Raw genomic sequence first — 16,191 nt, forward strand, 5'->3', positions numbered from 1 at the left:
AAAGTACGTCATAAGTGAATTGATATAAGCTTGAAATGAGATCCTCTTTGAAAGTATATAAAGTGATTTAATGATGTTACGTCCCATTTTTGCAAGCCTTTAAGAGTTATCATTCGGAAAAAAATATTTATAAGGGGACACGTTATTACACCCCGTACTTCATACGTCGCTGTCATTATAGGATTATCTTATGTAAGCTCAAAAAGGACGAAATCCTTCTATAAGGATAAAAAAGGTTTACCGAAGTCTAAAGTAAGTTGAGATTAAAATGAGACTTGATAATCATGATTTAAATAAGTTTAAAGTCATGATGTTACTATATATGATGTTTGGATATAAAATATAAAGTTTGGGAAAAATCGGATTTAAGTTGCGGAAAAATCGAGCTAAAATTTGCCTTGTAACGAGCCGTTTTAAGAAATTAATTCGTAAGCTTTATGATGTCATTTTGGGACATATATCATACCAAAATGAAGGTATTTGAACCTAGTTTCCAACGGTCTACACCATTTATTCATACAATATCGAGGTAGAGAAATATGGATTTTTAAAGTAGGGTCGCCAAGTCACATCGACGCACTTCGGAGAAACTGGCAGGTTTATATGCCAGGTTGCGAGGCAGTTTCCTCCCAATGTATTGAGAGTTACAAGGATATCTTTATATCGAATTAAAGCTCCATGTATCTAGTTTCTAACGCTGTAAACCGTTCGTCGATATGATATCGGAGTAGAAAGATATCCATATTTTTTGCGCGATTGCGCAAGCAGCTCGGTTGGGACCCACTTGAGACGACCTCCGACCTTACTTTCTTTTTTAAAGGTGTTTCAAACTCATTTCGGGTCATTTCTCACCCAAATTTCATCTAACAGCTCTCCAAAACCCTCCCTAACATATTCCAAGATCCCAAAAACCAAACTGAAGGGAAATCAACTCAAATCATCATCAAAAGTTAGCCTAAGTGAATAAGAGAGTCTCTATGGTATCGTGATGTGATTAAGGGTGGTTGTAAAATAAGAAAAGTTTTGGTTCATGTTTTTACAGATTCTTTAAGGTATGTATAACACCCTATTTCTTGGGATTAATATTATCTATGTGTTAGTTAAGTTATTGGATGAAGATTATAAGATAACACTTGAAAGGGAAAGAGTTATTGTTATCTTTTGTTGGGTTATTTTAAGGCTATATATATATATATATTGTTATGGCTGAAATTTTAAGCCTAAGGTATGTAAATCATGTTCTTGGTTGTGCTTAAATTTAATCATGTATTGTTTGAGTTGTTTGAGTTAAAATCTTCAAGATAGTAATTGACATGGCATAAAGAATCTTTTTTTTTTTTGGAGGGGGGGGGAAGGGCTGTGTTGAGGCTATATATAGGGTTGGTTGTGGCTGAAAATTGTTATAAATAGTTTGATTATGTTGTGGCTGCTGTTGTTAAGCTTATCTATATGCTAATTCGGTGGATTAAAGAAGACAACATGAAAACAAGAGGTTGGCGATAAAGGTTAAAGTGCTAGGCATGTGGACTATTTTTGAAGATTATTCGTGTGATGTTTTGGGATGAAAATGATATGGTAAGCATAAGTATGATGTTATGCAAGTTGTAGGTCGATTCATGGAAAATGAATTGGATTAAAGTATATTTTTTGTTAATTGTAAATCGAGTTTGCCGCTCAAAATGGTTGTTGAAGTAATCAGAGAGCTTATTATGAATTATATTATTGTTGTTTGGGCTGTTTAGTGACTTTTAGTAACTTATGGGATGTAGTAAAAACAGGGGAGGTAGCTCGGTTGGGACCCACTTGAGACGACCTCCGACCTTACTTTCTTTTTTAAAGGTGTTTCAAACTCATTTCGGGTCATTTCTCACCCAAATTTCATCTAACAGCTCTCCAAAACCCTCCCTAACATATTCCAAGATCCCAAAAACCAAACTGAAGGGAAATCAACTCAAATCATCATCAAAAGTTAGCCTAAGTGAAGAAGAGAGTCTCTATGGTGTCATGATGTGATTAAGGGTGGTTGTAAAATAAGAAAAGTTTTGGTTCATGTTTTTACAGATTCTTTAAGGTATATATAATACCCTATTTCTTGGGATTAATATTATCTATGTGTTAGTTAAGTTATTGGATGAAGATTATAAGATAACACTTGAAAGGGAAAGAGTTATTGTTATCTTTTGTTGGGTTGTTTTAAGGCTATATATATATATATATATATATATATATATATATATATATATATTGTTATGGCTGAAATTTTAAGCCTAAGGTATGTAAATCATGTTCTTGGTTGTGCTTAAAGTTAATCATGTATTGTTTGAGTTGTTTGAGTTAAAATCTTCAAGATAGTAATTGACATGGCATAAGGAATCTTTTTTTGGGGGGGGTTTGGGGGCTGTGTTGAGGCTATATATAGGGTTGGTTGTGGCTGAAAATTGTTATAAATAGTTTGATTATGTTGTGGCTGCTGTTGTTAAGCTTATCTATATGCTAATTCGGTGGATTAAAGAAGACAACGTGAAAACAAGAGGTTGGCGATAAAGGTTAAAGTGCTAGGCATGTGGACTATTTTTGAAGATTATTCTTGTGATGTTTTGGGATGAAAATGATATGGTAAGCATAAGTATGATGTTATGCAAGTTGTAGTCGATTCATGGAAAATGAATTGGATTAAAGTATATTTTTTGTTAATTGTAAATCGAGTTTGCCGCTCAAAATGGTTGTTGAAGTAATCAGAGAGCTTATTATGAATTATATTATTGTTGTTTGGGCTGTTTGGTGACTTTTAGTAACTTATGGGATGTAGTAAAAACAGGGGAGGTGCTTTCCGTTTTCTTGTAGAATATTAGTTTTGAAATATGAGAATTACAATGCTTGTATGATGACGACGAAGTCGAGGTACTCATTGTAGACGTAAGAAGATCGTATTGAGCTGGGTTGACGATTGGAGAGAAGATTGCAAAAGTATGTTAAGGCTATCCCTTCTTTCCTTTTGGCATGATCCATATGATGCAACGAAACGAGCAAGTACACAACTTTCACAAATGATTCTATTCTTAGAAGTACTATGGGTGCCTATGTTCTTGATTCCCCATGTGTCATATTATTCTATCGTCTGTTCACGGGTCTCAGAAAATACGTAAGTTGATAAAGTTTATTTCATGATATTAACCGAAGGCATATTGATCTTATGACATTCCGAGAAATCTTATTGACTTACTTCATTATGCCTTGCATTCATTTATACATGTGCATTGACCCATGACCAGATGGCGTTATATACGCGTATGTTATATGTATATGGGATATGAAAAAAGGTTATGGCATTATATACGCACCACCAACTGATCAGCTGGTATACGTTGATGATTCCGCTCATAGTGGCTGAGATGATATGATTGGATGCCCTTAGAGGCTTGATGATATTATGTACACATATACCTATGCATGGTATGACATTTATACGCACATGCATGACATTATAAATTTTAATGATTCACAGAGCTATTCAGAATTACAGGTTGAGTTCTTTACTCCATGTTTCTTTCATGTCTTTTACATACTACTGTCACGCCTTACATACTCGGTACTTTATTTGTATTGACGTCCCTTTTGCCTGGGGACGTTGCGTTTCATGCCCGCAGGTAGACAGGTTGAGTGTCCTCCTAGTAGGCTATCAACTCAGCGGAAGGTGTTAGTGCACTCCACTTGATCTAGAGTTGCCTATCTGGTCAGTATGATTTGGACATGTATTAATTGGTATGGCGGGGCAATATCTCGAACATTATGATATTTATGTACTCGTAGAGGCTTGTAGACAGATATCATGTATGTGGATACTTGTATGATCTTCTTGGCCTATGTTTTGAGTATACAAATGATCACGTCGGCCTTATAGGGCCGTATGTCGCATGCATAAACTTCTATATCATGTTAGGTCATCCTATGTGGAGTATTCTCTTATGTTTAATTCTAGTTATCTCATGACGACCTTTCCGGTTCGCTTACCCATGATAGTATGATAAGAAGGATACATTACGTTGGTACTCGATTGAGTTATGCACTGGGTGCCCGTCACGGCCCTACAGTTTGGGTCGTGACATTTCTCTAAGCCTAATTAGAGTGAAGATGCTTAAGATATGCGCCCTTATTCTATTTCTCCTTAAAAATTAAATTAAACTGATCAAACAAGTATACTTCGTAACTTTAGTGAATTAAAGTTAGTAAGTAAGGTCGAACTAATTTAGCTTTAGATTATATGAGCACCAAAATAGCGAACATTGTTGAAAAGCATGAATTCCAAAAGTGTACATCTAGATATGATTTGGATATGTTCAAGTAAAAAAATTTGTTATCAAAATTTATATTCGGCCATGTTATAATGTCGTTAATACTCACTTAAAACTTAATGCTTACCCATTTAAGTTGATATCGAAGAATTATAACTATTGTATTGTACTTAAAGTGAAAAAAATCCCCTAAGACATGTGCTGAGGGACAGTTTCTTTTTTTCTTACTTCTAAATCATAATCTTAACATGACTTGAATGAAGAAGAAAAAAAGAACATGACTTGACTGATGAGTCATTGAAAAACAAGAAATAAAAAAAATAAAAAAAAAAAAGAGAAAAAGAGATTTTTACTTGGCCAAATTTATTTACTTAATTTAATCGGTGTACATAGATTATATATTTATTACATAATGTTAGACTTGTATAATAAACGAATTATTCATATATTATATATCTGTCGACTCTTTTTAGTTTAATTGATTTGACGGATGGTTATTTAGGTTTATTCTGTTGGTAATAAATAGTGAAAATACAGGGACTAATGCTGCAATAAACTTAGTACTGTGCCTTTTATCTGACTAATAATTACGTCGGGTGTAACTGTGTAAGTATAGGATCCAATTAGAATACGGATCCACTCTAGCTGCTAAATCTTCGAAGTACAACCAGCTAAGCCAAACAAACACCACCAATCAAGCTCTCTCTCTTGATCTCCGCCGTCCGAATTTCTCCCTCGCCGGCCGCCGATCTATTCTCCGACCAAGATGGGTGCCGGTTTCCTCGTTGGCGTCATCGGCGTTCTAATTCTTTCTCACGCTGCCTATTCCACTGTCCAATGTAATAATCCCCTTTGCCTTTATTTTTTCTCCTCTTTTTATTTGTTTATCTAAAGATTCAATTTTTATTGAATTTCAGATAGAGCTTTGCTCAAGATTACCGAGGAAGAGTTTTCTGGTCCCCCCATCAACGTAATTTTTTCATTTATTAGTCTTTGTTTGAATTTGCGGAATTGCCACTGTTGATAAAAATTGAATCTTTAGATTGATCTACTATGTATTGGGTAATGATGTGCAGGTTGTGATGGAATTGATAGTTAGTTTAGTATTATGCTTGTGGGCTGCACTTGCTGCTCCTGGAAAATTCAAGTCAATCCATCCTCAATCTGAGGAAAACAGGTACTTCAATCCATTCTTTTAAATTGGGGCTTATGTATTTTCCAGTAATTTTTATTTGCATTTATAAAATATTTGCCCGACAGGAGTTTTGGATGGAATAGCATAGTCAAGGAGAATTCATATAGCCGGCCCCAACTTGTTTGGACTGAAGCACAGTGGTTGTTGTTGTTGGGGCTTGTTTATTTTTATCATTTTCATTGTTTCTTGGTAATGGAATTTTTTGGTGTCCTAGAGACCTGAGGGGATATAGATCATTGGTAAAAGCACTGGACCCACAGTTATGGAAATACCTATTGCCACTATCTCACAGATGTGAATGCTTGCCTGTACATATCCTCTATGCATTTATATTTTGATACAAATTCCATTCTTGTTTTTTATGACATGGTGTACGGCCAACTTGCGTGCAAATCAGGTGCCGTGTAACTCTAGCCACCAAGGGTTGGACGGGAAAATCACCTAGTGTGTTTTGCATTTGCAGGGTTTTGAACCTGAGACCTCATGGTTCTTTTTCCTCTTCATTGACCACTAGGCCACACCCTTGGGTGCTAAATTCCGTTATTCTCAAGCACTCACTAGCACTATATCATTTTTCTTTCTCTAAGTCGATGACCAACTAGGACTTTACATCATTCATGAAGTGCTCCTCAGCCTTCAATGAATATCATGTATAAATCCTCCTTCCTCTCCTAATAAAATTTCATCTATTTCTTAGCAAAAATATAGCCTCTCTATTCTTACTGTCTCACAGTTGTGAATGCTCACTTGTACATATCCTCTATGCATTTATATTTTGACACAAATTCCATTTTTCTCAAGCACTCACAAGCAAGGCCGGATCCAGCCTTATAGATGTGGGTTCATTTGAACTCATAACTTTTACACTAGACCTCGATTTATCTATGTAAAATTCAATGGAATTGTTGAAAATATTGAACTATGAAGTATGAACCTATAACTTAAACAAGGTGATGGGTTCAGTTGTTGGAACCTGAGTCATGAACTTTAGATGTGGGTTCATTTGAACTCATAACTTTTACGCTAGACCTCGATTTATATATATAAAATTCAATGGAATTGTTGAAAATATTGAACTATGAAGTATGATCCTATAACTTAAACAAGGTGATGGGTTCAGTTGTTGGAACCTGAGTCATGAACCGATAGAAGTAAAACCATGGATCTGTCTCTGGTCACAAGACTTCTAGTGGCACTATATCATTTTCTTTCTCTAAGTCAATGAATAACTAGGGCTTACCTCGTGCATGAAGTGCTCCTCGGCTAGTTTGGAGGTAGGGCTAGGCCAATGAATATCATGCGGAAATCCTCCTTTTCCCTATAAATTTCATAGCAAAAATATAGTCTCTCTATAAATTTCCATAATTTTTTTTGCATGTAGCGTTTGTTGTAATCTAACATGCATTAATCCAAACTAGTTCTCTGTCACTCTTGTAATATCCCTAAATGTTTGCTTTATCTTCTTTTCTCGAAGTTTGAACAACTTTAAATATATCTTTCGGATTTATTTATCAGAAGTAAGGTACACTCTTTCGCTACTCGTTTGGTATGTTCTTTTGTTGTTGTTTCACTCCTTAAAACAAAATTCGTAGCTTGGTGAGTCATACTACAACTTCTTTAAGGCACTTCAGAACCTCCACAAGGATACCATTTGAACCACTCAACCACATGCTTTTCTGACTCTCATATTTCATGGCATCCTTTACTTTAGGGGACACAATGCTTCGAGTGAGCTAACTTTTTTTTTTGTCATGGATGTATAAATCTTTAAAGTTATCCCTGTGATTTCTGTTGAACAAGTGATCGAACTACTATCTCCATCTTTCTTTGATTTCACTACCTCCTATTATAACTTGTTGAGAATCGTCTTTAATACAACTTTGTTCAAATATTTACCCCTCATCAGTCTCAGCCATGCTAGCTTATACATTTCTTTATATCTAGCTTTTAGTACAAGTCGTCTAAGGATTTTTCACGGGCTTTGTCAGTAGCCTTCTTGTCTTCTCTCTTCACTCTCTTATGTTTTTCAAAGGGTTTTCCATCTACTGCTGTTGATAACTTCCTATACCACTCTTTTTTTTTTCCTTTGTTAGCCTTGCATCTTATCATTCCAATGTCACAATTACTGTGGTCGAGATCTTATACTTTTAGATATAGCTATACACTTGCTACATTTTAATGCAACTATTCATTTTCTTCCACTGGATAACTGTGTTAGCTTCTAACTCCGATGATGCCTCCTTCAATAACTTGTCCTTAAATGCAATTTGGTGTGTACCATTTAGTATCCCCCATAGAATCCTCGGTGCTTGCAGCTGTCCTTCTGTTTTGCCCCACACTTTCGCTTCACATCTAGAGCCGCCCGTCTATTTTGGGTGTTTAGAGTTACGCCTGGTTCGGACAATTGTTTTGGCAAGGATGAAGTCTAATTGACTGTGATACCTACTTTTAAATGTTATCAAGTGTGATTCCCTCTTTAAAGTAGGTTTTGGTCAATTTTGATACTTGGACACACCTATATTTTTCCGAAATTTAGTATTGGTTTCCTTATAATGCAGTTTGCGCCTTTGCGAAGTATAGAGTAGAGACAATTTGCTTTCAGTTTTCTCATTTAATCCTACTTGAAGAATATAGACACTAATGAGGTTGATTGTATTCTTTTGCCGCACTGGTTTTAATTAGGAATGGCAATGGGGCAGGGCAAGGGCAGGGCGGGGCAGGGCAGGGGAATTTTAAAATGGGGCGGGGCGGGGCAGGGCAGGGTAAAACTTAAATTTTGAAGAACTTTAATGGGGCAGGGCAGGTTTGGGTTTGATTTGCCGGCTAAAAACTGGGCCATTAACGAGATGCCTGTGATATATGGGCTATTACCATTTGATTTAGTTGCTTAAATTTTCCTACCCTTATGTATGGTTATGACTTGGTTAATGTTTCATTACTTTAAAATTAATTCAAACACTTTTTAATATATCTTCATATTTTTAGACTAATAATTTTAGAAATTAAACCAAAATCAAATCAAAATGCAAGAGTTTCAATCATCACAACCCAATTGTATATATCTAGAACAAGATGCCAGTGTAGCTAAAAAGTTGTGAGGGATTAAGTTTTTATTTCTAGTTTATCATGCTATTCATAAGTAAGATGAAGAAATAAGAATGGCAGGGATGATTTAACTACAAATTTGTTCCAGTTTCTTACTTCTAGAAATGACGATGACACTCTTCTAAAAAAGACCCTATTCACTGCAAGAAGAAAATTCAGAGAAGCTGTTATTTTTAAGGATTAAGGGGTTGTTACTGTGGATAGTGGGATAAAAAAAGAAAAAAGGGATAGGATAAAAAAAAACTTAAATGGGGCAGGGCGGGGCAGGGCAAAATTTTGAAAATGCTAAATGGGGCAGGGCAGGGCGGGTCAAAATCTTAGCGGGTCAAGGCTTGCCCTGCCCCGCCCTGCCTTACCCCATTTTCCATCCCTACTTTTAATAAGACAATATCATTAATTCTCTCTATATCTGTAACTTTATCCATAAGTCATAATTTTGTGATGACTCCTTCCTACTTATATCTACCGCAGGATACCTCAAATTATGACTTGTGTTGTTGATCCCTTGACCTTTTTCCATATCCATTCAGTCTCTTGTGGATAAAGACATGCAATATTAACCTTCCCTCTTTTTAAAGGTATTCACTAGTTCTAGGTCTTTCCTGTGAACAAGTCTAAGATGTCTCTCTCTTGGTCTAGCTTTTTTATCCTCATTTTCAAAAAATTCCCAGAATCCTTTCTATCACTACCATGTTGATGTGGTAGGACTAACTTCTTTATCCACACCCGTGCATGGCGTATAAACCCTTGTTTATACTCCCTAACACCCAAGTACAGATGAGCAGATGGTTGTCTTTCTCTTTTTTTATTTTTTATAATTGAGAAATCCCAAGGGTGGCGCCAGATTGAAACCCGATGGGTAATGAGCCTGCCCCTCTACCCTTCTCCACCTAAATACCAGGCTCAAACCCATGACGTGCATATGATGCACTCTTACCACTAGACCAAGTCCTGGGTGGCAGATGGTTGTTTTTCTTAAAGTCAAATCCAATTTGCATAGGTTTATTTTCAGTGATTTTGGGTAAGCAATGTAAAGAAAAATATGATGCAGAGAGAGATCACGGGAAGCATATTTGATATTTAGAAAATATAGTTGGATATTGACTTGTTAGAAAATTTGGGTACTGGAATTGTGAGGGCTCTTTTGGACTTATACATGCAGCAGCCTGTTATCTTTTTGCATAGACCCTTTGCAATGCAAAGGCAATGTGAGGGAGGGCGAGAGAAGGAGAGCACGTATGGGTGGTATGGAATCCATAAGCGGATGGATGGGTCTTTGTTACGAATATGTGAAGCCTAGAGATGAGTTTATTCCAAATTGACTGAAAAATCCGGGGTAGGAGGTTTGATGACAGGTGATAAGTTGAGGAAAAGTGAAGTCAAGCCTGACCTAAGAAAAGACTGTTTCTCAACTCTCTTGGTGATGGTTACCATGTGTTTGATGTCTTTGTGGCTGTAGGGCATCTATAATAGAAAACAACTGGAGCGCTGAACAACAAGTCAGCGAAAGCTTTTATGTACTTTTCCTGGTTTCTCCAGATTTGGATTACATGACCCTCCTTTAAATTCTAGGAAATAGTTCATATTTTCAGGGCATTTAATGAAGTGGAAAAGCTACTGCACTACTGCTCTGTTGTTTCTTTAGTTGCTAAAGCTCTTTTTTATTTTTTGGACAACATTTCATTACCTTTCTGGTGTTTAACTTCATGTATAGCTCAGTGAGAATTGGTAGCAAAAGTCAATTCATTTGCCCTTATGGTGTTCAAGATATGTCTATATTATTAGATATCTCATGTATCTCTATTTTGCAGGGTGGTCGCTTTGCCTGCCAATCTGGATTTCATGATCTTTAATCACCGCGGAAAGATATTTCCTCTGGAAGCTGACTTGAAATTGAAGTGATGGGATGGACAGTTTCGGCATTCATGAAGTCAACAAATTGTCACCCTCCAAACCAGCCCCATCTTTCTCTATTATCTCAAGGATTGCTTTAGATAGTTTTGATATTGAACTGATTCCATTACTTGAGCAGCATTAGTTGAATGTACTTGTCAGAGGGCAGAGGGAAAGACGTTTTTCTCAGTTACATATTTCCATTTTTGTTTGCTTAGATTTTATTTGTATGTTAGTTTTCAGAATAGTTCAGCACTGGAACTATATAATTACCCTGTTTTTCATAATTTCAGGAGTTATGTTCTTTACCCTCTTTAAGAAGGACATTATTGTTGTTGAATGAAGAAAATGATCTATATCTCCTTATTTTCTGCTAGCTCTCATTTTCTAAAACGACATAGGTCTCCAGATGTCTATATTCTTGTCAAGCTAATATATGTAATCACGCAACTACGATAAGATGATGCATATTTTTTGCAAATTTTGTAAGTGATTAAACAAAGATCAATCATACTATTTGTCGTACGAAGCTACCAATTGATTATCGTTTTGATATATACAATGTTTTGAATAGATTGTATTATTTGCCGTCGTTTTATGATGTTATGCACCAACAATATGAAAAATGAACTTGCATTATTATAAAGAAAAAGTAAGGTACGAGGTAAAATTACTATATAAAAAGGTAAGGTATAGAAAAAAATAAGATTATTTAATAATAAGGAAGGGCAAGATGAGAGGAAAAAAAAAAAGATAACGACGCGACCACAACATACCAGTTGTTTCATAATGTCACTTTTCGTCGTTACGTAATGATAGATTTAACGATATGATACAATAAAATTTAAATAACAATCAAAACAAGCATTGTATTTAAAGTAACAATACTATATGTATACAAACTAAACTTTGCATCTGGCCACGTAAATGAACTTGACCCCTGTTGAAGACCATATAACTTTTCAAAAAGGCGTTATATTTTCTACTTCTGAACCTTGAAGAACTGAAAGGGTCAAAGTGCAAAACTTAAAGAAAGGTACTTTTCTGTTTTCAGCACTCACTTTGAAGGAAAATGGGGAGCAAAGAAGGTCTTGGGTGGATTTGGATTATATTTCTTATTATCCACCTTTCAGTTTATTGCATCAAAATCATAATATGACTCTCTTGTAACGGAAAATAACTCAACTATGCCTATAAATCACAAGTTGCACCTTCCCCTCTCTCAACCATCCTAGCTGTTGGAATGAAATATCACCCCCTATTTTAGTAAAATCACAATAAATTCCAGTAAGGGATAGAGGGGCCACAGTAGAAAGAAATCTATTCAGTTCCCATCCATTGGCTTTATACCCAATTGGTGATAACATTGACCCTTCTTGTTCTTATCATACAGCTTAGTTCGGCCAGTCCAACAAACTTGCATGCCCGGATCACATGAATAAAATAAACGACTCTAGTTGCCTTGAGTTTCATGAATAACTGAGAACATCTACTCAAAATTCTATAACAATAGCTGGATAATGATGCAAGATTATGCAAGTAGACCGGGAATGCAATTTACGGGAGTATACAGTTAAAAGAAAAAAATCCCTTACACAAATCTTCTAGCATGAAAATATAATCCTACAGAACATTTAATAAACAAAGGGAATAATACATAAACCCCTCTAAACTTAGCTCCATTTGCAAAACTTGCATAGCTGAGCTATGATGTGTTACCTCACAACTTGATCTTCTAAAACAGCAGAAGTAACTGAGAGCACACGGGAGAGAACGTTACAACCGAGAAACTATACAAAAAGAGAGATGCTTAACTGAAACAGTAAAAAAGCCAAAAGGGTAGCTCTCTCCTACTTGGAGCAATTACTGTTTAGCTATTTGTCTTTCTGAAACAATAAAGAAAAACTGCCTTCAGCATACCTATGAACGCAACAAAAGTTACTACTCCACAAGGTTTTAAGAGAGCATCAAAAACTGTTAGTCTGGACTATAAACAGCAAGAAATTGATGATGAGCAGACAAGATTTTTAAGGAAAACCACAGGTATGCTATCTATCACGAGTACTAACTAAATGATACTAAATGCCAATGGCAAAGCGCATGTAAGAACATCTTTTAATGGAATTCAACAAACTACACTACCACCTTTCCTTGACCAACTAACAAAGTAATTTCCCTCGTAGATCATTATACTTTAATTTTGGGAATTTTAATCAATGTAACAGAATCACAAAACTTCCCGTCTCTGTTTAAACAATCAAATCATCAAACCTTTTCAAATTTGGTTCCTTGGCTATGGTACAAGCAATGTTGTAGGCAGGGTATTGCAAGTACTTGAATTATAGTTTGGTACTTGTTTATTAGATGAGACAGATATAATAGTTAAAACTTGGCTTTGTGGGTAGCTTACTACTTACATTATATAGACAGGGCCAGGCAAGACACTGGAATATAGCTCGAGTCTACCGTTAGTCCCTGAGTTACCAGACTTGCAATAATAAAAACCAATTTGTATGAAATGAAGAAAAAGAATGTAAAAGGGACCAGTTCAATCATTTTCCTAATTAAGAGAGCAACAACAAATATAATTTTCTCATCAACTTTCATGCTACATCCATCAACCCCACATTCAAACTTCTGCATTAAAAATCTGAATAATGAAAATTTCACAGCCATCAAAAGCAAATAGATACAAAGATCAACACCACCGTTCATAAAAATCTTGCGTTCCTACTCTTTTCCCTCCTTTTCATTTGCTTTCCTTTTCTCTGTTTGTGCGCGAGTGAGTGTGCATGTGTGTTTGTGTTTTTCTTTCATTTTTTATAGAGGGAGGGGGAGTGGGTGGGTGGAGTAAATAGAAGGAGAAACTTACATTTGCAAAAGTAAAAGATTCTCACTGAGATAAATTCATTAGAGAACGAACAATGACTAACCTTGAAAAAATGCTCTACACTACATCTCAACATCCAGATAGACTCTGTGACATTCACAGAAGAATTACAGTATGGCTGACTTTTACCTAACCCTAATCACTTGCTGCTGTTTTGAACAGGGAACGGAAGTACCCCAATCAAGCTAACCAATCCATGAACTAATTTACAACTGGGTTAACTCCTGCTGATTTTCCCTAGATTGCCTCAGTATTAACTCGGCTCTCCTCTTCTTATCATCTCTTTCTTCATCTCGCCTGAAAAAGGAAGCTTTTCTCTCAGAACCCTTTTTCAAAAGCCTCAGATCCAAAGAATCACCAAAGACTTTCTTTCCAGTTCTAAAATCTAAACAGACAGCAGGCCTCTTGTCTGGAAGATTTTTCTCCACGCCATCTACTGTTTCGGAAAGCCCATCCTTCATTGCCTCAATTGCAGGAGAGAACGTCTCCAGCAAAGAAATGTGATTTTTATCGTCTACCTCAGTGGAAAGTTTAGCCGGAAGAGCAATTGCGTCCACATCTTTCTCACCAGGTTGAAAAGGTTTTGCAAGAAATGGATTTTCGCTTTTACTAACACTTGATGCAATATCGGCATCATCTGCCTGTTTAGAAGTTGATGCTACTGCTGAACCATTGCACACCAATCGCTGTTGCAAATTTAACAAAGATCTTTCCGCCTTCCTTCGCTGCCTTGCTAATTCAATTTTATCAGCTCGAGGATCTGATGCCCTCTCATTCCACGTAGCAGTCCGTATATAAGTATGGGGATCAGGAAATGCAGGTAACCACAGCGGTACGTGCTTAAATGTCGGTGTTTCACCAATTTGTGAAAAACTGGGTATCATCCTCGGATGTTTTACCACAGGAAAATGAGGAAGAGATTGAGAAAAGGGAACCTCTTCAGCAGATTCCACATACTCAACCATCTCCCTAACAACACCAGAATTTAACCCACAATGGTTTGCCTCTGATGCGCGCAGAAAACCAGTGGAGGCACACATATCCTCTAATCCTTGAATTACATCAAACACATTGCATTGTGTTCTCCCAGCTAAATTAGCACCACTACTAGCAGTCTTGCCTAGGTCAATTATATACTTAATCGCAACGTCTGCAAGTGATTCAAGGGCAGATTCATTGAAGCTCTCAAACCCAATGCTTTTACATATTTGAGCCACAGCAATCCTCGATATTGCTCTTCCAAAATCGTCGAAACCAGCTCTTTCTTCCCCGGTATTATCCACATTACTCTCTTTCTCCCTTTTACCCTCCGCATTACCTCCATCGGTCATATTCAAATTCTTGAATCATTTAGGGTTTCTTTTACTCAAAAACCTCACCACTCAGCTCAAACTCGTGTCTTTAACAGAAAAGGTTCACAACTTGGCGACGTTATAGAAATCCAACAATCAAAAGTGCACGCTTAATCAAAGAATCTGAATTCTCAAGAAACTCAATATGCAGTTCAGGATCTCTACACCCTACATTGCAATACATAAAACCCTAGGAATTAGGCTGCATTAAGGAGCAAAAGAACAACCCCAATTGCCCAAAGTACAAGTAGACATGAATGTTGGAACAACCCCAGTTGCCCAAAGTACAAGTAGACATGAATATTAAACTACTGGCTTTTCCCAGAAAATAAAAATCACTACTTTGAGATAATGAGAACTCCAGATCAAAGAATCAGTGAATTCTTCAAGAAAATCCAATACACAGCTCAACGATTCATGTACGCCACTTGGTAATTAATAAAAACCCTAGGTATTAGGCAGCATTAAACGAGAAAAAGTACAACCCCAAATGCCCAATGTGCAAGTATACATGTACAGGGAATGTATGAAAGTGAATACTTACAGCTGCTTCAGAGAGTAATTGAACTTGAGAAGGGTTTAATGGAGAAATCTGATAAACCCTAACGTTACACAGAAATGAAGTTTTGGATCGAGAAAGTGGAGGGTCGAGTAGAGGGGCGGGACCTTTTTTATAGAAAAATTTACATTCTAATAATAGCACATGAGTCCATCTAGTTTAGTAAAATCACAGTTGAGCCCTGTACGATTGTGAGAAGAAATCCTCAAAAGTCAAAACCCACAACTAAGGCTTAAACTATGATTTTGTTTTTACATTTTTTATTACATTTGGGGTTTGGGTGGGGGGGTGTGTGTGTGGGGGGGCGGGGGGAGGAAAATGGAAAAGAGATATTATGCTACTGATTAAACTATGATTAACCTATTAATATAGGTATTTTTTTAAAAGATTTGAGCATCTATCAGAATGATCTTCTACTGCTCTACAACTCCAGAAGTCATTGACGTTTTTAGTCCCATGGCCATGCCTCATCAACCTGACTTAGATTTTAGTTTCCTTAAAACTCAAGGATACAATGATACGAGCCTATAAAATAGATCATATTCAAGTAAGATCTTTATTAACATAAGTTAAACTATAGCGATTCATATAACTTATATTTTTTCTTAAAAATATTATCGAAAGATTTAAGTTATATATACTATCAATATAATCAAATATATAACAACAAATCAATTAGTATATTTTTTAAAATTGATTATCAATTAATACTATTATAAATATTTTACTTATAATTAAGGGGCAATCCGGTACACAAAATATTCCGCATTTACGCAGGGTGCGAGAAGGGCCGCACTCTAAGGGAGTGTGATGTAGACAACCTACCTTGATACAAGTATCAACGGCTGATTTCACGGCTCGAACTCGTGATGTATAGGTCAAACAGAGACAAATATTTTACTTAT

The 16,191-nt window shown here is 36.2% G+C and overlaps 2 protein-coding genes across 4 annotated transcripts; one reads left to right on the plus strand and one right to left on the minus strand.

The window, feature by feature from the left end:
* The first annotated feature begins 4,877 nt into the window (after positions 1-4,877).
* Positions 4,878-10,851, plus strand: LOC104109368 (membrane magnesium transporter). 3 transcript variants are annotated; one of them, XM_070179708.1, is made up of 5 exons: positions 4,893-5,131; positions 5,210-5,262; positions 5,369-5,469; positions 5,553-5,627; positions 10,404-10,851. In XM_070179708.1, exons 1-5 carry the CDS (start codon positions 5,059-5,061, stop codon positions 10,492-10,494), a joined length of 393 nt encoding a protein of 130 aa, XP_070035809.1. In that variant the 5' UTR covers positions 4,893-5,058; the 3' UTR covers positions 10,495-10,851. The 3 variants fall into 3 exon arrangements, with proteins under 3 accessions (XP_009616943.1, XP_070035809.1, XP_033515377.1); XM_033659486.2 differs by having other exon boundaries at positions 4,914-5,131; positions 5,553-5,726; XM_009618648.4 differs by lacking the exon at positions 5,553-5,627 and having other exon boundaries at positions 4,878-5,131.
* Positions 10,852-13,358: 2,507 nt separating this feature from the next.
* On the minus strand, positions 13,359-15,377 carry LOC104109371 (transcription initiation factor TFIID subunit 8). Its single transcript, XM_009618649.4, has 2 exons — positions 15,272-15,377; positions 13,359-14,895 (listed from the first exon to the last, which is right to left on the minus strand). The coding sequence occupies exon 2, from the start codon at positions 14,704-14,706 to the stop codon at positions 13,582-13,584; it is 1,125 nt and encodes a 374-aa protein (XP_009616944.1). The 5' UTR covers positions 14,707-14,895; positions 15,272-15,377; the 3' UTR covers positions 13,359-13,581.
* Positions 15,378-16,191: the final 814 nt, after the last annotated feature.

The sequence above is a fragment of the Nicotiana tomentosiformis genome, chromosome 7, assembly GCF_000390325.3.
Source record: "Nicotiana tomentosiformis chromosome 7, ASM39032v3, whole genome shotgun sequence".
NCBI lineage: Eukaryota > Viridiplantae > Streptophyta > Magnoliopsida > Solanales > Solanaceae > Nicotiana > Nicotiana tomentosiformis.